The sequence below is a fragment of the Hakea prostrata genome, chromosome 4, assembly GCF_041222555.1.
Source record: "Hakea prostrata isolate BN-2017 chromosome 4, UWA_Hpros_2, whole genome shotgun sequence".
Classification (NCBI taxonomy): domain Eukaryota; kingdom Viridiplantae; phylum Streptophyta; class Magnoliopsida; order Proteales; family Proteaceae; genus Hakea; species Hakea prostrata.
Window position 1 is genome coordinate 10,445,591 of NC_142603.1, and position 22,532 is coordinate 10,468,122.

The 22,532-nt window shown below is 38.1% G+C and overlaps 2 protein-coding genes across 7 annotated transcripts in view; one reads left to right on the forward strand and one right to left on the reverse strand.

Annotated features, from left to right (window-relative positions):
• The first annotated feature begins 1,222 nt into the window (after positions 1–1,222).
• On the forward strand, positions 1,223–12,310 carry LOC149017782 (splicing factor U2af large subunit B-like). 2 transcript variants are annotated; one of them, XR_016172860.1, is made up of 13 exons: positions 1,223–1,540; positions 3,953–4,173; positions 5,505–5,630; positions 6,866–6,936; positions 7,385–7,449; positions 7,576–7,620; positions 7,703–7,762; positions 8,617–8,677; positions 8,752–8,864; positions 9,058–9,504; positions 10,601–10,736; positions 10,841–11,060; positions 11,314–11,344. XR_016172860.1 is itself a non-coding variant. In XM_089152112.1 (13 exons), exons 1-13 carry the CDS (start codon positions 1,424–1,426, stop codon positions 11,449–11,451), a joined length of 1,668 nt encoding a protein of 555 aa, XP_089008238.1. In that variant the 5' UTR covers positions 1,223–1,423; the 3' UTR covers positions 11,452–12,310. The 2 variants fall into 2 exon arrangements, 1 of the variants encoding a protein (XP_089008238.1); XM_089152112.1 differs by having other exon boundaries at positions 10,993–11,060; positions 11,314–12,310.
• A 372-nt stretch (positions 12,311–12,682) lies between these two features.
• Positions 12,683–22,532, reverse strand: part of LOC149017783 (SIN-like family protein) — a 39,183-nt gene continuing 29,333 nt past the window's right edge. Inside the window, exons 11-15 of one of the 5 annotated variants that reach the window (XR_016172861.1) lie at positions 20,921–21,130; positions 20,713–20,833; positions 15,514–15,632; positions 14,105–14,197; positions 12,683–13,505 (exon numbers count right to left, since the gene is read on the reverse strand). Coding sequence is in view for 4 of the 5 variants with exons in the window: in XM_089152115.1 (XP_089008241.1) it covers positions 15,561–15,632; positions 20,713–20,833; positions 20,921–21,130 (403 nt within the window). In the remaining variant the exon portion in view is untranslated. Of the gene's footprint in view, positions 13,506–13,949; positions 14,205–15,513; positions 15,633–20,712; positions 20,834–20,920; positions 21,131–22,532 lie in introns of those variants that run through there. The other 4 variants (XM_089152115.1, XM_089152116.1, XM_089152113.1 and 1 more) reach the window with 4 other exon arrangements.

Genomic DNA, 22,532 nt, shown 5'->3' on the forward strand with positions numbered 1-22,532 from the left:
TTATCCCATGAATAAGAGGTAAGCCCTTGTGCAAGAGACTCAAATTTTCAGTAATTCCTATACTTGATTCTCTTAATTTTGTTTGGATTTCTGACCCAAGCATCAAAAGGTTTCTCTCTGGCAGGCACTAAAAGGAATTCAAATCATCTCCCCGCCTCCCCGTGTGCTCCCTCAACGTTTCTTTCACTACAAAATCGGGTGGATTTATTTGAGATCCACTGGTTGTCCATCTCTGAATTATTTGATTATTATTCAAATATAGACCCCATGGGGAGGTCTTGGGTTCGCACCCATTTGGCAGCATTAATATTCACATTCCCATCCTAGTATATTAGAATCTCTTAATCCAAAATAAAAAAATAAAAAAACTAAACCCCACTTGATTTTGTGGTGAAGAAACATCCAAGGAGTGATACACTCAACATCAGGGCCTCTAAAGTTGTAGAGCAGAGGGGAAGGAATCTCCTCTTGTAGTCAGTGTCATGATTCATTGCTAACACGGGCGAGCTAGGTTTGAGCTAAGACAAACCGGTTTTGGAATCTTGTGACGATCGATATAAACAAATGGAGACCAAGAGAAAGGAAGATACTCTATTGAAGAAGTGTGCAAATGGGCCAATTTGGGATAATGAGAATCCACTACTACGTATTTTTGAGGGCAGAAACCCCACTACTCCGAGTCTCCGACCCAAATCATATACATACGCATTAAATAGTCGAGATTTTGATATCAATCACTGGATATAGTTCTGGGCAACACTGAAGTTGAACCGCGGCTGCGTCTGTTTGCTGGAATAAAGGTGGGGTGAGAAAATTCTTGAAAAAAATGTAGATTTATTACTTTTCTTTTAAATCCCAAAATGATATATTATTTGGTTGCTTGAGGTGGGAAAGTGGGAGATTCAAGAAAGCTTGTCTGCTGATGTGGCAATCAAAACTTTCCCACCCGATACTATTTTAAAACCCCACATATTTGGTGGGAAAAGTAAAAAGTGGGACTCATCCTATCACTTTGCCACAAAGCCCTTTCATTTCCTTTCCTTCTCTCTCACCTTATTACATATGGATCCACATGTTTTTTTTCTTACTCTTTTTTTTTCACCCTCACCTTTGCAAACAAACGCAGATGTAAACCATTGATAGTTGCGGTTGGGCCTGTACGGAACCGAGTATTAACATGTTACATGATTGATGATTTTTTTTTTGGGTAGTAATTCATGATTGATGATTCACATTTCACACCACCAAGTACCATTCTAGAGTCTAGATCGAAGAAACCTGAATTATTATACATAAAAATGGACTTTTCGAAACCCTAAATTCGCCATAAATCTTCCGCTCGATTTCGCTCCGCGATTAGCACAGAGGGCCATACCAGAGAAGTTCGAGGATCGAAGGGAAGAAAGAGGATTTCAATTTCAGAATGCCGGATTACGAGGAAAGATATAACGGCGATGTACTTAACGATTATAGTTCCTCGCCCCCACACAAGAGTAGCAGTCATGGCTGTGTGGACGATTATAGTGACTCTAAATCACGGGTAGCTTCTTCTGTTCGACTGTTTCCATTATGTTCTCTTCTCAAAATTCGTTCTTGTTCTCTATGTTTCCTACAAACCTCCTGGTTAATGTCCTCAACTGGTTTGCTTGAGAATTCTTTTTTCTTTTTTTTGGGGAGGGGGTGAATGGTGCGGATAAGATGATTCATAATCGAAGATAAAATGGGTTCAAAGCTCCAAAGGAGAAAGAGAATAACAAAGAGAGCACAAAGCGTTAATCTCAAATTATAGTGGAGTTAGAACTACTTCCATTTTATTTTGGAGTGCTTTCATTGGTTGTTGATGAAAACAATTATTAGGTATTTGATTAGTCTGTAGGCAAAGCTGGATGGAGATACTTTCTCCCTTCCCGCAAAATTTTTATATAGGAACGCATTACTAGAGTTTGTTGTTGCTGAACCTTGGGTTCGGATTTCACACCCCTTAAACATGATTGTCGGAACACCTTATACCAGAATTTGGGTCTCACTAGTATACTCAATGTCAATTTTTAATTTTCACCAAAAAAATGTCAATTTATATTGATGGGGTTCCGAATACGTGAGGATATTAAAACCCTTAGGTACTGCTATGATTTAGCTGCTCAGATTGAAAGCCAAAATGATATATTTTTGGCTTGCATGATAACTCCTCTGTTTCTTGGCCATGTTTGTATTCCAGAAATTAACTAGTTTTGCATTTATTATTGGGAAAAATATTTTGACAGTGTTTTGGTAATGTGTAGTAAATGTTATTTATGGGCAAACAAGAAATATAAGCTTGTTTGTTAGTGCAATGGTGATATAGAACCCACGGTCACGCCAAGAAAACCCAAGGACGGGTTGGGGGGCTTCCCAACACCCTGCGGCTCTGGCAGCAACATGGGAAATTTTGGCCAATGTGAAGGGTATGTTGATAATTTGGGAAAGTCCTAAGCTGGCTCAATAAGGTGTAGTTAGAAATGATCCTAAGTATTTAAAAGTTTTCGTTTGTTCTGCTTTCAAAAAATGAGTCCAGTTATGAGTCCTTCAATGCAGGCTATAAGTACAACCTAATGCATGTAACTATTATTCCCAGCAGGGCTAAAGTAGGGCTTTCAAAATGACCAGAATACCCCTGGTATTGAATTATGCTTCTAATGCTGCTGGGCAGTAACCTAGGCTGCTGGACCTACATCAATCCTGACTGATCTAATAAATTACTTTCTATTTGATTTAGACCATAGACTGTTTATGCATAATCGCACTCTGCTCATGTTACAGCCCTGTCCATCAGCAGAAACTTAGTTCTTGAAAACCCAAATTTCACCAAAACTTACAATTTTTTCAAAAGACTTGTTTCAACCAATCATAATTGTCCAATATCAGATCAGGTCATTCCCATCATCACCATAAGCTGGACTCTAATGTTGACCTAGACAATTCATCCTAAAACCTAAATGATAGACCCCATCTGAAAACTCTAACCATCTCAACCACTAAAAACCATAAAGATCCTTATTGCAAATGACACCAGTGATATTGAAACTGATAAGAAATGTACGCTTGACGCAAGATCAAAGAGTTAAACCTCAAAAAACAGTTAAACGTTATCTAATAAAGTAAATCCCATATTCCTGCCTGCAACCCAGTTGAGGGCCTTGAGGCCTATTAAAGTGGCCAAGAAAAAACCTCAACAATTAACCCAAGGCTTATTTCCATTAAAATAAGCCTACTTTTTCTGATTTATCTGAATTAGTTTGTGAATCTGGCTGAATTTTTGGATTTGGGTTTCGTTCCCCCCCCCCCACCTATGCCAGTAACTATATTTATTTAATGTTATGAGCAAAAGTTGTACGATTGAAACACAAGGGATAATTTTGATTCTCATTTTGGTTCCCTGAAGCATTGCCGAGCTTTGTTTCATCTTATTGAGGTAGGAGATGTGTGGAAAGGCTTGTAGTTGTTTCTTTCCCATTTTGCTTTTGTTGGTGATTCTTGCATAGACATAGTTCGAATAAGGGAATAACCATGTTTCACATGGCCACGTGCTTTAATCTTGTTGAGTTGTTATGTTAACCATGTAGACATTTTATGCAAATTTTCCTTGAGCATGACTCCAAGGAGTGCTACTTACCAATCGCCAGGGCGAAGACTTATCATACATGGAATCAATTATGTAGTTTTTATACTTATTACCACATAACATGTATATCAAATATCCATTTAGTCATATAAGTAATTGTTCATCCTAGTTCTTATAATTGAGAGCCCTAAGAAATCTTTGAGCATTCAGATTTGGTTGTCAAACTAAATTGAAATTTTAATCTTATTTGCTGAATGGATCATTACAATCGTTTGAATGATTGAGAATAACCATTTGGCCATGTATTTTACCCGTGCTAATGGTACAATCAAATGTATCCATTTACTGCAGCATGGATCTCGTGAGTATGACAGGGGGTCCTCCAGAAGTAGGGAGAAGGAAAGAGCAAAAAGCAGGGACAGGGACAGAGACAGAGACAGAGACAGAGACCGGGAAAGGGATCGAGGTAGAGATCGGGATCGTCACCATAGAGAACGGGGTGACAGAAGGGACCGTGGTCGAGATAGAGATGATGATGATGAGGATTATCACCGAAGTCGAGACTATGAGAGGTATGAGTTGGAGCATGTTCCAGTTTCGGTTAATTCTCCTGACGTATTTAAGCTCATGTACTCTCTGGAAACCTCCTTTTTGGAGCTGACCAATTGATAGTTTATTGGAAGAGGCATCCACATGTTCTGCTGATTCCCGTATTCGACTCTCTTTTCTCTCTTGTAGGTTGGTTTCTGTTAGTAACATAGTAATGAGAAGTGTATGATGCAATTCCACATATTGATTCATTATGGTTTTCTGTTCTTCGCTCTCCAAAAAGCCTTCAGGCTTAATCATTGAGGTGAGCGTGAAAGGAAACTTCCTAGTTCTTGATTAAAGAGGCTCGTGGGCAGGTGATGAGGCACATGCGATGTAGCCATATGCTGTGAAAGGTTGGAAGCAGAAAAGCTTCATGCATTTGGTCCATCATAAAATCTTTTATATTTTATTGCTAAATAATGTTGTTGCAATGGACCTTTTTTACCCCAGGGGTGGGGGAGGAGCTGGGAAGAGTCTATTCGACTACATGAGTTATTGTTATGTCAGATCCATTTTTACGTTTTCAAGTTTCGATATGTCTTAAATTTACGTGTTTTAATCTGCAAGATAAAGAAAGTGAAAAACTGAATTTTCTCTCATAGTATGGAAATGTGACTGTTGAATTTGCAAGCCATCATCATGTATGCAAATGACTTTGGTTCATATTATTGCAATTTTCTTTTCTAAAAAATTAAAAAAAAAAAAAAAAAAAAAAAAAATCTAGTCCATGGTCATGAGTGCCTGCTTCAGAGATTTAGACCAAGTGGTAGGCTTTTCGTTCCTTCTTGTTGCTTGAAAACCCTGAGTGCAATTTGACTTGTCTCACTATTGAACTTCTTAGCCATCATTCCTATTTCCTTTTTATAGGATTCTGTCTGCTGTATTTTCCAGATTTTTGCTGAAAATTCTTGTAGGGTGCAATATTTTATTGAGATGATATCATTTGACTGTAAAATTCCATTTATCAACCAAACTTGACCAGTTTCAACATGTTTCAACTCAGCCGACAAATCTCAACCTGAAAATCTATATACATGTCACTTCACCCCATCAAAAGTTGAGACTAGGACAGGCATTATGTAAGTGTCACAGCCCACAGGGACTTATGCCAAATATGGTTGTACAATTCCAAGATTGCTTAGAATATTGAAGGTCTTGTGTCCTGAGCAAAACTAATATACTGTGCCTGACAAAAGCACTTTGAATGAAAATATTTTTCAACATCAAAACAGATGAATGTTTTTCGGCACTTCTTTTAAGTCTATTGTTGTGTTAATGCCTTCTACAATTAATCGTTTCGTTTATTTTCCAGGCGTAGAGAGTATGATCGAGATCAAGAAGGACGGCGTCGGCATAGGTCTCGATCTCGTTCAAGGGGTAAATCTCATCATAGATCAAGATCACGCTCTATTTCTCGATCTCGTTCAAGATCAAAAAGGTAATCATACATTTCATTGTCTTTTTCATCACTGATCAGCGGATGAGCATGGATCTGTGCCTACATATTTTACCTAATTGAAGAACAGGCTTTTCTTTAAGCCTTGTTCTCAGATATTGCATAGTTTTAGTGGTTAATCTGTGCTGGCCGTTTTGTGAACCAGGTCTTGTTGGCATTCTTGCTTATGGATTACATAATAACTCCCATCTGTTTTATATGGCATGTAGCATGTTTGGCTGAGGAACATATTAGTAGAATAGTAGGTTAATTTAGTGTTATGAAATGATCCAGTTTAGCTTGCAGTTAATAAAAAATGAGCTTAATTCTGTGGTATCCATGGTTAATTCTTTACTTTCTTTGTCATTTCTTTTTTGGCAATTCACATCGTAACTCTTTGAGCTTGAGGCTGGTGCAATTTCAGTCCATAGTCAATGATGCAAAACTGTATGACCTGATGTTCGGCAGTCTGATTCTTTGACATGTCCTGGTCTTGTTCACTTGCTGGTGGTTTGCATTTTGTATTGTCGAGTGAAAAGCTTGACTTGAAACCAACTTACTGCTTGAAGACGTTGTCTGCTATGGTCCAGTTAAGGGGGCTTGATCTGTCTAGTTTCAGCTAGGCCTGGCTGGTGAAGGGTGTATAGGAAAGAGAAGACAATCTGAGAAGAAACTCAGACTTGTGGAGGAGATAGGAGGAATCAGATGCACAAGCACTCTTATTGAGTAAAACTTAATAAACTTCTATTCATTTAATTTGCCCCATTTTTGGTTTACAGTTAGGTATTTAAAGAAAATAACATGACTTCTAATCAAACTGCAGAACTGCATAAATAATAAAAACAAAAATGAAAAAACTCAACCTACTAACTCCTAATACTGAAAGACATTAATGAATAAATAAATTGCTTCCAACCTTTGTTTAACCAAAATATTGGGTTGGGTTGGGGATGGCTTAACCATTGTCAAGTGCCCAGAAACTCTGGTTTTTATTTTTGTGTGTGTGTGTGTGTGGTGGGGTGGAGGTGGGGGCGGGAAGGGGGAAGGACGTGTGTTGGGTGCATATTGATGCTTGTGGTGAATGATTAAGTGAGAGTTTTAGTTGTGGTCAGTAGATAAGGTGGTAATTTAACTTTTAATAATTATTAATGCATATTATTATCTTTCATTCACCTTCATGCTAATCCAACTGTTTCCCTCCGTTGAAGTAACTGGCTCATTTAAACTTGTCATTGCAGCAAAAGGGTTAGTGGTTTCGACATGGCTCCTCCAGCAGCTGCATTGATGCCAGGAGCCGCTGCTGTTGCAGGTACATGGGGACTTCTTTCTAACCGATACCTTTGATTAAGTGCCTATTTTCTGTGCTTGTGTCTAGCTTGGAAATTCATATCAAATTGGTTGGTAACATTTGGTAAGCCATATTCATTTGCTTTTTTACATTGAAAGCAATAGCAAACCCAGGAAACCATATCTTGATTGGCTTATTTATTTATTTTCTATACTCATTGATCTAATCCTGAAACTGAGAGTGGTTGGTTGTTTCTTGTTTTTGGTGTTTGTTTGTTTTTTCTGTGTTTATGTTTTGTTGTAAGAAGGCAATGTTGGGCTACTTGTCCCACTGTGCTGCCAATGGATTTGTTGAGCATATATGAACATAAGGAGGTGCATATTGATTTGATACTCATTATTGTTAGCAGTATTTGATATTAGATTTTGCCTTTCCACCACCATTTTTTAATTTTATATGGATATTGCAGGTCAACTGACTGGGTCCACTACAGCCGTCCCTGGATTGTTTCCAAATATGTTACTCCCTGGACAGGTACGTAGTGTGTGTGTGTGTTGTTGGTTTTTGTTTTTGTTTTTGTTTTTTTTTGGAATATTTTATTTTCATATTGTGGTGACTTTTTATGTTAATATGTTCTTATTTGATGATTTTTTTTTCCAGCTGACAACCCCAATCTTGATGCACCCTCAGGCAATGACTCAGCAGGTACACAACTAGTTCTAAATGTATCCAGCCCTCTTTATATGCATTTTGATATCTAAATGTTTAATTTTCAATGTGTTATTAGGCAACAAGACATGCCCGGCGGGTTTATGTTGGTGGTCTTTCTCCAACTGCGAATGAACAGGTTATAATCCTGCTGACCATTTTGTCATTAGTCCAACTCTTTTTCCTTGTCTTTGATGGGTTTTGGATTTTAAAAATTTCTGCTTCAATAAAGTAATGAGCTGCCGAGGGTGTAACTGAAACAGATGTATGAATCCTTTGCATTAATTGTTGTTGTTATTGCATGTTAATGACTGAATTAATCTGTATTCCAACTCCTCCCTCCAACCCCCACAGACAAAAAAAAGAAGGGATTGGCTGAACTAATCCTTTCTGTTTTCCTTCTCCATTCTTCTGGAATATCAAACTTACCCTTTTTTAATTTTTGCTTCCTTTGGAGAGAACTGTCAAGAATGCAAGAGGATTTGGTAGTTCATGAAGCATAATTCTGACACGACGGAAGAGAGTATTCAAAATTTACTCTCTCTAAGCTCTGAAAATTGCAAACCTAATTACTTCACTTTGGATCTTAAAACTTGAGAAAGAAAATTGTTATAGGTTACTATTTGTAATCAGTATCTGTTTAGACTGAGAATTTAGAGTGGAAGGAAATTGGACATTGAACTGCTTTTTGGTAAATGTTTCTGGCTCCTTATATAACTTAACGTATTGTATTGTTTCAATATTGTAAAAAATGCTTTTTTTGGGGGGAATATTGAAGAACATTTCTTGTGACCCAATTTATTGTTATGCAGTTCCAATTTGTCTGCATGACTACTCTTTAGTCTTTACTACTCTTTTGTTAGGATCAGTGGTTTTCAGTATATGTTTTGCTCTTCTTGCTCGACTTGGTTGAATTTTTCTAATCAATTAAGTTCTGGATTTTCCAATTTAAGATGATTGATTACTTATCGTTTTATATTGGTTTTTACCCAGTCAGTGGCAACTTTCTTCAGCCAGGTTATGGCTGCTATTGGGGGGAATTCTGCTGGACCAGGTTTATATTTGCGACATGCTATCCCTTTGGTTGGTAATTTCAAAATCAATATACCTTGACACTTGTTTTTTCAGGAGATGCTGTTGTTAATGTGTACATCAACCATGAGAAGAAGTTTGCATTTGTTGAAATGAGGTCTGTTGAGGAGGCTAGTAATGCGATGGCCTTGGATGGTATAATTTTTGAGGTTGGTATATTCATGTTGCTATATGTTTGATCATACGACATTTTTGAGTATGAGGATATCATAGTTTTTGGTTTTTAAAACATCTTGAATTTTATTAATTTTCCTAGTGATAAATTCATAATGATTCCAGGCCATGCCTATTTTCATTAACCTAAGAATATGATTTGTTTGTATCAATCCTTCTGTTCTACAGGGTGCGCCAGTGAAGGTGAGGAGGCCAAGTGATTACAACCCATCTCTTGCTGCAGCACTTGGGCCAAGTCAACCAAATCCCAATTTAAACCTAGCTGCCGTTGGCTTAACGCCAGGTTCTGCTGGTGGGCTTGAGGGTCCTGACCGAATCTTTGTGGGTGGGCTTCCGTACTATTTCACTGAAGTACAAATACGGGAACTTTTAGAATCCTTTGGGCCTCTTCGCGGGTTTGATCTTGTAAAGGACAGGGAAACAGGGAATTCAAAAGGTTATGCATTTTGTGTGTATCAAGATCTGTCTGTAACTGACATCGCTTGTTTAGCCCTCAATGGAATAAAAATGGGTGATAAAACTCTCACTGTAAGGCGTGCAAACCAGGGTGCTTCACAGCCAAAACCTGAGCAGGAGAGTGTATTGTTGCAGGCGCAGCAGCAGGTAGCAATGCAGGTAAGGATGCTTGATTTAGTCCATTTTGTCTGGCTGACTGGTTACCATACCATGTTGCTTCCCATCGAGATTTCTTTGAAGAGCATTTAGGAATCTGATGAAAGCCTTTCGTCTCAAGTTTGCTGGATTTCCTTGTGGTTGAACCTGGAGAGTTGGGAGATTTAAGCTTCTAATCTTCCGGTTAGCCATGACATTGGGTTCATTGTGGTGCACTGATACTTGGTTAAGCTATTGCTCTTTAAATCCATACTTTTGAAATGTCTAATCAAATAGAAGAATTAGAAAAAATTCCTCTGCAGTGCCTTGTATTTCAGGTATGAGAGCTTGACATGTGGAAGATACAACATATGTGCGGACACGGAAAAAAAATAGAATAGAAGTCAGTTGAGCTTCAACCTGTGGATGAAGCACTTCCACGTGTCGAACTCTCTAGTGCAAACTTCAACCCTCCACAAAATCAAGGAAGAGCAATGGTATGTAGGAGTCTTTGGAAAAGATGAAAATAATCGTTATATTGAAAGTGGGAAGTAATTTAGAGGGATGCTATGGTAACCAATAACCACAGGTTTAATTTATTCAATGGGGAAAAGCTACTTAGTTTTGTAGCTTGTGAACCTAGACACAGGACTGTGTGGAGTACGGTCATGCCCCCCATTATATAAAAGGTGCATCTGTCTTGTTGCCCATGAGTTTTTTCTCGTTGGCACCCCTTGCTGATGCTGCTATGTGACCAAACAACGATTCTCTTGCCAAATTCAACACTGTTGTGCTGCATTCTTTTTCATTTTCTTTTTCAATTATTGAACTGGGTGATACCTTAATAATACATTTTTCTGCTTGGTCACTATTTTATAGATTTTTCAAGAGAGAGATTTGGGTATGCCACTGGCTTTTATGGAGCTAGTGGCTACACCCAATGGAGAGGGTGGAAACGGGGGAGCAGGGTTCATTTCCATAGGGGAGTGGGACAGAATTTGAAGTATTCATCACAGCATGTCACCCTTTATCTTTTCTTTATTTGCTTCAAGTAATGCCGGGTTGGTTCATTGAACTGCTGTTGACTGATTTTTTTTTTTGTTGTTGTAATATGTTGCAGAAAGTTATTTTCCAAGGTGGTGCACTGCCTACCAAGGTTATATGCCTAACACAGGTGGTTAGCCCAGATGAGCTAAAAGACAATGAGGAGTATGAAGACATAATGGAAGACATGAGAATGGAAGGCGGAAAATATGGTGAATACTCACTATTCTGATCTCCTTTTTGTATTTTCCTTGGATTTCTTTTTTTTTTTTTTTTAAATATTAACTTTCGTATCATATATCTTTCTGTTTTACAGCCATTTGTAGTACCACATTCTGCTATAGAGAATCACACCTAACCCTCATACGGAAGATTTTAAACCTTCCATCTTTACTCTCGAAATTTGTTACTTTTTTGGTCTTTTGATAATTTGAATTGCTTTGAAGTTTATTAATTTTGTATCTGCAGGTAATCTGGTCAGCGTAGTCATTCCACGTCCAGGACCAAATGGCGAGTTATCTCCTGGTGTTGGGAAGGTTTGTGGAGAGAATCTGTCCTCAGTTTTTCTTTTGATGCTTTGGCATGATATTATGCATTTTGGATATATGATATCCATCGTAGATGCTGTTTCTTTGTAAAATTGTGGACCATGCATATGATAGTTATTTTTAAGAAACTGAAAGTTTTATTTTTCAATCTTTGAGGTCCAATAATGTTCCCTTTTTCACAAGCCCTTACAAAAATGAGAGACCAGGTAGTGATGAAGTACTTGTTTTTACTGCCTTGCAGGTGTTCTTGGAGTATGTAGACGTAGATGGAGCTACAAAAGCCAGGCAAGGGTTGAATGGGAGGAAGTTTGGAGGAAATTTGGTGACAGCCAATTTTTATCCAGAGAATAAGTTTTCCCAGGGCGATTATGATGGATAGTTACTGTCCGAATTCTTGCCTAACTGTTTGAAAATTCTCCCCAGTGACTTCTTAGCATCAACATCTTGCCTTCTATTAGCAAACCATTGTAAGAATTGTGTTGAACTATGGACCTGTTATTATCCATAGATTGCACAAGTCGGTCAGTAGTCGATTTTTTTTAGAGTAAGAACAAGTACACCACAGGTTTCTGATCCACTGAACTTTTAGATCTGACAAATGAGTTGGTTACTGCTGTATAAATTTGACATCTCCTCGAGAGGTCTTTAACCGTAGTCTAAATTGTTCCATCATTCCGACTGGTTTTCTCCGGCGAGGCCGTTGACCACTGGGGGCTACTTTCTCATTCTTTCCCACTATCATGGCAGGGAAAATTTATGGGTGCTGGCATTGGAGGTGCAGAGGGAATTTGTTGAAACTCTTCAATATTTTAGCCGTAGAATGAGACCAAGTATAATAGGAAATATATTGATGCGTTCTCGAGAGATGAAATTATTTAACGGATTTTGTTTGCTCTTCCTAGAGTGACCAGATTTGTTTTTCCAAGTCTTTTGAAACAAGGTACGTAACAACCTACTCTGTTCATCCTAAAATTCGCTTTTGTGTTTATCCCGGAACTTGCCCATTCTGTCAACCCCTGGACACGTACCCTTATGGCGGCAATACATGTTTGAGAGTCCACTTCAGTGCTAGATCTACTGGATTCACTCCTTTACTGTTTTTGGGTCTACTGAAAAGTGAAAGAGAACAAGTAGAATAAAAGAGAGCCCAAAAGTTAGCAAGGTTCTATGAATCTGGAATAAGATTGCTGAACCAATCCATTGAAAAGTGTAGTTAAAAGAGTACTACTGAGGGTGGAATTGGTTTAGGCCACTGCCAAGCTCAATCGGGTTGGCTTCGACCATCCATTGAACAGTGATTGATGGTGTACATTCATTCCAGATTTAGCTCTACAGACGTTGAAGGAACGGAAACAACTTTCAAGCAGCTCTTGGGTAAACTACATATGAGAAAGATGAGCAAATTGCACTGGCACCCCAAATTGGAGGCTTTAAAGTATTGATACTTCACTTTTATGTCTAAAAAACACATATGTTAACCTCCGTTTTGGGGTGCCAGTCCAATTCCTCGAAAGATTTAACTATAGTTTCACCTTAACTCCTGCCAGGAAGATTCCCAATTATCTTAAGACCTTCCAGGGCTGCTCTCATTTCTCGTTTGAGTCTACTTGCCCCAAGTATTCCTGTTTGTACTTTGTATACGAGTTCTTGCACTGGGATAGTGGCGATCCATCATTATATGTATAACTTTTTGCCAAGTCAAGCTCATTAATTTTAGTATCTTTTTCGGTCCAGATCAATATTAGTATCTTTGATTGCGAGAGGAAAGGAGATGAAAAAGTGGTTGCAAGGAATTGGAAATCAATCTTGCCAACTGGAATTTTTTCCCCACCCTCTTATGTGGTTAGGGTATAAATGAAGTGAATCGACAAATTAAAATTTAACTGCCATGATTATAGTATTTCATGACATAAAGACTCTTTTTAACAATAATTTATATTTATGACCTATTTATGAATAATCAACTGTGATAATATATTATGAGTGATAAACAGTTTTGTTAGGTTATTATTAGATATAATACATTGAAAAAATTATAAACTCTATCAATAAATCTACATTTCGTTACATATCAATAACTACAATACAAACACTCACACGAATGGTTTCATCCTTCAACTTCATAATTTCAGACTTGCAAGACTCATAGATTTGCTTACAACCACTAACGCTCTCATTGAAGACGTAGAGTCAAGAGTAAATTCTCTGGGTACCTAACTTACCTGCTTCTTTGATAAATAAATTAAAATTACATTTTAGTTTGAAATGTAAAAATTATTCTTCCTGAAAAGAATGATATCCCAAGACATACGTAAGAGTCTAGAAAAATGCAAGTATTCTGTTGTAAATAAAATTTACACGCGCACACAAAAGAACACCCGCTGGCAATACAATCTGTGACTTTTGACAGCAGAAGCAGCCACCTTTTGGTGCCTATAACGGAAAGCAATAAGCCAGGAAGCATATATTTATTTTTGGCACACCCACGTTATCAGCTATTGGTCGATGTATAATCAGAAATAAATTGAGATATACAAAATACCATCGAAGGGTGCGTCAATTGAGTAAATCTCGGGTACCAGCACCTGCTTTGTGACTAAGGTCATTGTGGTTTATCCCGAAAGATGATTCGCAAAGACAGAGGAGAGGGCGTGTTGAAAATGAGATATACAAAATTTCAGCACTAATTCCACATCAACCGCCCATCAGGACCTTAATGCTATACAAGTCCAGCGTTTATAATTTTGAAAGACCAAAAAAAAGAGGGCCATAATATCACAACCTGTTGTCAATTGATAATGACCAGCACCTCTTTGTGACAAGGTCATGGGTTTACCAATTCGAAAGAAAGAGGGAGGGGGGGGGGGGGGGGGGGGGGGAAATGAGATATACAAAATTTCAGCACTAATTCCACATCGACCGCCCATCAGGACCTTAATGCTATACAAGTCCAGCGTTTATAATTTTGAAAGACCAAAAAAAGAGGGCCATAATACCAAAACCTGTTGTTAGAAACTGTTGAAGAATATTACCCTGCAGCTTCCCCTTTGTTAAGGGCGACTTCTACAAAATTGCCAGAGGTCCACAGAGAAGCGCCAATGCTGCTGCCAGCGCCATAAAAAAATCTGTTAACTAGAAGCATGTGAAGGATCAGACAAGGAAAAGAGAGGTGGACTTGTGGCTCATTGCTGAGTGTGAAAACAAGATACAGGCACATTAAGGACTAGTGTTCTACTCTATGGGAAGGGGGGGGGGTTGGGGGATGAAAGAGAATATAAGTTTTCCACCCCCTTCAAGTGTGTTTGGGGATCAATGAAGTATACATTATTTTTATTTGTGTATCTATTTTTTTTGGTGTTCAGTTGCTTGGATCACTTTAGGATAAAAAAAGCAAATATGATTTACCAAATGCAAAACAATCATTTTGTTTCGTTCCCATAGAACATAACATCGGACAAATTTCTTTGGTAAACATGGCATTACTATCCATATGATTAATGGATCCATTATGGTGTTCCTAAGAGGCCTCAGTATCACAAACCAGCATGGTAATCAAGGAGGCAAGGCAACCAGGTGATATCAACAAGGCAGAAAAGCACCCATCTAGACGTCCATGGCACCTAGGCACCCAAGCACCCATGGCATTAAACACAATAATGACAGAAATTGTCATATTACTTGTAATTAAGGGTGTAAATGGATAACCGAAATCTGCTCTCAAATTTGCATCCGCATCTGTTTAGCGGTAAACGAATCCATCCGATTACTAATAGGATGCGGATATGATATACCGCTCTCCTACCGATTATTATATGTTTGATAAAATTATCCAATTAAGTTATTATTTGGATTTATTTTTCTTATTTTTATATTTTTTTACTTGAGATATGTGACTATTTTTCTAGATTTTCTAATAAAATAACTATCAAAGTTGCTAAATTCTTAAATTTCAAACCTAGTCTTACAAATAAAATGGAAAATATGTCAACAGGAAGTTGAAAACTTGTATTAAATCTATGTTCATGCCCATTTAGAAGAATCTACTTCAGAAAATAATTATCCAACTATCATCCGAATCCGACTGAATCCGTCCGAAAACCAAAGGATATTATTTGAATCCGTCCAAATATAATAGGATATGGATATGGTATTATCACTATCCGATCCGAATCGGATCCATTTACACCCCTACTTGTAGCTCCTTCCAAGTCTAAACTGAAGCAACTAGTTGGTTCCCTATTGGAATTTATTTCCGTTCTGTCACAGTTCATTTACTCTTTTCTAGAGGACTCATTACAGCAGAGCCATTATCTTCTTATGTTTGGATTCTCAACTTTTAGGTGGGCCTGTAGAGACTTAAATACAGGACAGTGGAATCCCATGGTCACATCAATAACACTAATAGCATGCATGGCATGATTAGCTAGCATTGGTTACTTACCTGGTAAAAAGAAAATCTATGGTCAAACAATGATGCAGTGCAAGAAGTCATCTAGGCTTTCCATCTCCACTTTTCATGCACCATGCATTACCTCTGGCAACACATAATTCATTGATAACCTGCCAAACAAATTAAACAACATAGAGTTGAATAAGAGCGGATGTCCATTTTGAAGTGCAACGTAAAATGTTTACAGGAAATGCTACTAAATAAGTTGGAATGACTCCAAAAATATTTCATTTTCTCCTTTCACCATAGATAATAGGTTCACCTCTGCATGTCTGATTGCAATATTAGAACAGAAACATCAGTGCAAAGTTTCTGGAAAGCCATTAAAAGTTCATCTCTATGGAGTGGAGCATTGGTTACAAGAAATAACATTAAGGGAAAAAAATGAATTCATTAGAAATAAATAGTGCCAAATTAACAAGTAATATGCAACAATGACAATCTTAAAAGGGTGGGGGAAATATAACACAATACAAGTGAACAATACAATGAGGGGTGCCGAAACCTAAACATGACCATGGTTTATAATACTGGTACGAATCTTGGCTGAAACCCAAATGAACTGGACTGAAACAGCCTGGATCGGTGTGAAATACTTAAAAGATGCACTTATTCCACCTTGGCAAAAAATAACAGTTGAAAACTTACTTTTTGGTGAAACATGGACAAAAAAAGTTTTGAGTAACACAATCTCAACAAATGTCTAAAAGTCCAGAAATACCAATATACAGTACATAGAAAATCTCACTTTCAAAGTGAGCTTTTATAATAAAATATGTTGGGACTCAGGGAGCTATGTCTGACATTGAGATTGACAATAAGCCCCCTTGGTTTTAATAGAATGAAGAGAAAGTAGGTTCACAGTATAATGACCAAACCATCGTACATGTTCAACTTGCACAAAAATGAATGACATGTCTTCCTACCAAATCCATTAGTGAGGACAATCTCACTGAACTTCACAAAAGGAGTTAAAATGAGGCCTTGCTCCAGATTCTGCTCAATGAATTGGCAATAAATTTCAACATAGTTGATATAGAATGCTAACCTCTAATCACTCGTCACAACAACAGATTTTCCTCAGCCTAATTGGACCTCAGTTAATGATACTTCTATGGATAGCATGGTGTGCTGTGGATACAGTAAAAGGTTTTCCCTGGGCCTTTTGTTTTGTGCACTAAAGATGCTGTAGAATAGTGGACACAGGACTAGGGCAGCAGGAAGATGCGATGGATGCTGTAACTTTGGGACATTTTGTAGCTCAACAGCATCATATAATCAAAGAGAACCAGCTGATTAAGTTTTGGTCTAATTATCAACAACTAGACCGATCTTTTGCCTCACCCAGATACAGCCTGGCCATATTACTTAGTGCATATAGCTGTTGGATATTTCGAAATCCTTTTAAGTTGCCAGTATTGTATAGATACTACCTCTCCTGTTATGATGTAAGTATATAACCTGGCCCTCTCGTAATCCCAAAAGGATGTCCAGCCCTGCTGTACAACAAGATGAACCATTCAACTTTGTATTTACTTTATGATGTAACCAGGGTTGGGCCCAAAAAATCCAGACCCAAAAGGTCCAATCCAAAGCTGGCCAAATACCCTAGGGGTATTTTCGTATGAAACCCCCCTCAATCCAACGGTCATAGATCTATCTTTATTTTTTTTATTTGGATTAGTATTTTGTGAGTAACGACAGGGTCCTAGTCTATGTAAGACTCTGAGTTAGAGTTCAATTTTCAAGTAAGACTCCCCAGAGTTAGTAATTTGATTCCTTCAAGATGTCCGATGTAAGAGTCCAATTAGGGTTTCTTTTAAGAGTTCTTTGGTAAGGAGAATCCCCCATGGATCAGGTTCCCAATTTGAGTCTTAGTCAAATTGCTTAGGTTGTAAACTATGAAAGCCCAGAGAGTTAGCAATGAAATCAGTCATGAGTTACTGATTAAAAGCAGAAAATTGAAGGAAGAGTGAGTCGTGGATTCCTAGACTCCCACAGCTGAGTGTGATCTAGTTCTGCATTTTGTTTCAAGTTTCTCCTTCTTCAAGCTTTGGCAGCAACCTAACTCAAGTAACTACAGCAGCTCAAGTTTCCCTCCAAATAAGTACCAGCCACCTCCCCCTTCCCTAGCTCACACAAGTCTTCACCACCCTGCCCTTCAGCTGCAAGGCCTTCCCACCCTCTCTAACCCTAATTCTGGAATTACAGCAGCCCTCCTCCTATTGCAGACTCTCCCCAACCCCTCCCCTCTCAGTCCTAGTTCTTCCCCAGCCCTTCCCCTCCTCCCGCCAGTTCTCTTTCCCCTTTTCTTGATCTTAGAGCACATTAGAAAAGAAAAAGAATTCAGAAAAGAAAGTAAAGAAAAAAGTAAAGAAAAGAAAGAAAGAGCAAGAAAGGAATAAAGATTCAAGATTCTTGCAGCCCCATACCTTCATCCAGTTGTCCCTACACCCAACCGCTAGGTTCCCATCTTCCCTTTAGGCCCAATATCCATTACCCTAATCATCCCATTGGGATTTTGTTAAATCCCTAACCTTTCCCTTCTCATTGCCACAACATCCTAGTTTGATTTCCCTTCCCCCACAACCTATCTAGGGTACATTTGGATATCCCACAACCATTAATTGGCACCCACTCCATAGGTTTGTTAAAATCCCCAACTTACCCTAAATCTTTCCCATAACCAATTTACAAATTTTCCCCAACCCATCCCAATTTAATTTTTAGCTTCCTTTTTATTCTCCCAAAACCATCCCCCTTGATCCTCAACTACAATTGTTGGTCATTGATTGATGGTTCATAAGGAGAGGACCCTGGCAAAACCCTGATTTTAGGGCATAGTAACCAAATTGTTGTAATGTGAAGAATTGCTCTAAAAGTATATTATTCGTAAATCCCAATAGGGTATTTATAGTTGCAATTTAGTAAAGTCCCACACTAAGTAGGAAAAAGAAATGTAAAACCAATAAAAAACTAACTCTAGACTTATTAGGAAACAGAGCCCAATTCTAATTAGAAAACTTCAGTCCATGCTTTCAACACTCCCCCTCAAGTTCGAACATAGATATTTATCATGCCTAACTTGCTCATAATGTAATTGAATACCTTCGTGCTCAAGCTCTTTGTGAGTACATCAGTCCACTGCTCGTTTTAAGTAACAAAGGTAATATGGATCAACCCAACCTCAACCTTCTCTTTGATGAAATGTCTATCAATCTCCACATGCTTAGTCCTATCATGCTGTATTGGGTTATGAGCTATGTTGATTGCTGATTAACTATCTGAGTATAACTGTATAGGAACCTCCAAATCTGTCCCAACCTCCTGAAACAACCCTTTAAGCCATAGTACCTCACAAATGCCCTGAGCAATCGCCCTAAACTCAGCCTAGGCACTGGACCACGCAACCACAACTTGTTTCTTGCTTCTCCAAATCACAAGGTTACCTCCCACATACACACAATACCCAGAGGTAGACCTCTTGTCATTTGGACATCCTGCCTAGTCTACATCTGTATATGCCTCAATCTTCAAATGTCCATGAGCTAAAATCAAAATCCCTTTTCCTAGAGTGGCCTTCAAGTATCTCAAGATCTGATATATTGCATCCAAGTGTGAGGAATAGGGATTATGCATATACTGGCTAACAAGACTAACTGCAAATGTGATGTCATGTCTAGTGTGAGATAGATAGATCAACTTTCCTAATAATTTTTAATACCTTATCTTGTCAACTGGTTCTCCTTCCTTTGCCTTCAAGTGTAGGTTAGGCTCAATAGGAGTCTCGGCTGGCTTACATCCAAGCATCCTAGTTTTCTCAAGAAAATCCAATGTATACTTCCTCTGGGATAGAGATACTGTTAGGTACCTGAATGAGGCTACTTAACAAGGTGGAATAACTCAAGAAGAAAAAAGGGACTTTGAATAAAAGTTGAATAAGAAACAATACATTCTACCAGCAGTAGGTGATTCCTACGGCTACCCAAGAGCAATGGCTCTCACATAAACTTCTCTCTATATCTCAAAACATCTCTCTTCTACTCTTCCTTCCCCCTATTTATAGCAATTACGTTCAAACAATATTATTAACAAAATCATCCCAATTTGAATAGGACTCTTCAAAAGTAACCTGAATTCGAATAGGACTCTTCAAAAGTAACCTGAATTCGAATAGGACTCTTCAAAAGTAACCTGAATGTAATATGACTCTAACATGAATGTAATATGACTCTTCAATCTAATCCTAAAAAGTAACCTGAATACAATAGGACTCTTAAAATCTGCCAATCGTTTCCTTCCCTAGAATTAGGGATTTGCTTTCCCTGTCGAGTGTAGACTCGTGATACTAGGGACCTATCAATACTCCCCTCCAGCAGTTTCACCTTGCCCTCAAGGTGAGGGGGTATTTGAACTAGTTGGAAAGTCAAAGGATTTGATCAAAACAATGTTAGTTTGATAGGCGACCATCAAAACTAGTGAACTGCATAAGTTATTTTTCTTATTGTCACATTGTATGATTGTCGTTGTTTTCCCCTCATGCTCTTCTGTCCAAAGTGACCAAAGCATGTGATTGGTCTGACTGACCTTCCAGGCATCCATATCAGATTGGGACCTCTAATTCCAAGTTTTCGTAAGTTGACTTTCATAATAAATGATTAACCTTTTCTTTTTTTTAAAGGGTCATTTACATTTTTCCCTTCAAGTAAAAATAAAGTATGCATTGAGTTGATGGCACTAGTGCTAGGGCTTCTGTTATCCTTGACTATTATACTTTAGCTATAAACACAAACAGTTTTATTCTATTTACAAGATATGAAAACACTAATGTGATTTCTTTCTGCATCTTAAATTTCAAGACATTTTTGTTGAAATTTCATGAATATGTTATCCATATATGTCCATGATATCTAGATTTCACTTTCTGGTGAACTGATTAATGAAACTTTTCACCCATGAATCTCAACTTTCTAGATGATGATTTTCATTCAACGTGAATAGCACAGAGAAAAAAACATGTAACTAACAAGTGCTCCAAGTAGTTTGTTAATCAAATCAAAGTTAATTCAAACAATAATATAATAAATATTGGAGTATATTTTTGGGGTTAAATTTCTACTTACTCCTGCTTTATGTAATTTGATTCCATCAGAACATAAATAAAGCTCTTTAAAATGTATTCCCACTGACCTTACTAAATTCATTATCTTTGATGTCCCTCTTAAGATCAATCTTGGCAGCATGAACAACTTCTGCCTTCTTCAATGGAGCATTAGGTTCCTTGGCACAAAAAAGCTTAATGACAACACTCCTGCAAGGAAAAATTAACTCTTGAGAATAAAACAATAACCTTTTTTCCCTTTTGGGTGAGGGAGGGGGAGGAAGAAGATCAAAAAACCTCAAAGGATTGGAATCTGAATTATCTGGTGATGACTTCAAAACATAGACACCATGGATATTTACAGCAACTTGACTAATAACAGCCTGGAGCTCATGTAGACTGGCACTTGCACCTTTTGCAGCAGCAATTGCAGCCCTTGGATCAGCCTTTGGAAGATTAGATTTTAGTAGTGCCAAGTCCCGTAAGCCTTCACGAATCAATTGCAAGCTACCAGCATATGAGACATGATGTTAACATTGATTCACAAAGAAAGTTATCAATAGGATTGCTTACAAATTCTGAAAGAATATAGTTCGCATACAATATTATGAGGCTTATAAATAGCCCTTTGAAACTAATCACACTAGGACACTACCTTGCAGGAAAACTCAAACTAAGAGTCCTATTTGATTAAAGACTCTTACTCACACAAGGAACCTTGTCCAAATTAAATTTTAAGAGTAGATATGGGATCATTGCAAGAAGACAAAACTAGAGGTCATGTAAATTGTTTCCAAGTGTTCCATAGGGCCTAGGGTTACTTCCCCAAACTCTATGGCCCCTAAGTTGATCCAGAGGTATTTTGGTCATTTTGCAAATTTCATGGTGTCCTAGGTCTGGGTCCTATTGAGTCCAGCTAAGTGTCAAGACCCTAGGTCTATTTTTATTTTCTCATTTGAGTTAGTATTTTGTGAGTTATTGCAGAGTCCTTGTCTAGGCATGATTCCTAGTTTGTGTTGGAATCCCCTAGTTTGAGTCTACTTTTTATTAGGATTCCATATCTACTCCTATAGTCCAAATTGGATCTCTCTAGAGTACAGGTTATGACAGAGTCCTTGTTTATGTGAGAGTCATTAGAGTCATAATTAGAATTTAGAATTAGAGAGTCAATTTGAAGTCCAGTGGGTTTTCTAGTCTTAGTCTTAGTTTATTTCTTTTTGAGGCTATAAATAAAGCCTCCATCCTTTGTAATCACAAGTTGAATTGATAAATAAATTGAGATTGCGAGTTTGGAGGGAACAGAGTAGTGGGTTTCCTTTTGGGAGGCCTGGGGCAGCTTGTGACTCTGTCTTCTTCAAATTTTCAGCCATTGTTCTTCAATTCCAGGCCATTCAACAAATCCAGCAGCTTCATTCATATCTCCAAGAAGTAAACAACCTGCAGCCCCTTCCTAGCCCTCTTCCCTTCTCCTAACCTACTGACGAGCCCCTCTCACCCTTTTCTTCCTGCGGCAGCGGCAAATTGCCTCCCCTTTCAGCCCTAGATTCCCTAACCCTCTGACCTGCTCCCTTACCCTATAGGATTGCACCCTCTCATCTCCTTATTCCTACTTTTAGTTTCCTCAAAAGCCTACATCCATTAGTTTTCAAATTTTCTGCAATTCATCCCCAACCTCTAAAAACCATAAAACCCTAGCCATACTAGAAACCAAAGAACTCTCAAATTCCCCAACCAAACTTCAAACCCCTTTAGAATTACCATCTCCCACCCCTAACCTACCACCTGTTAACACTAGTTGACTTTCTTAAGAGTCCTAACCCAACTAAGATACTTCAAAATAAGCCTAATCCTATTAAGATTAACCTGAAACTACAAAATATTAACAATAGCCCCTCCCCCTAGCCTAAAC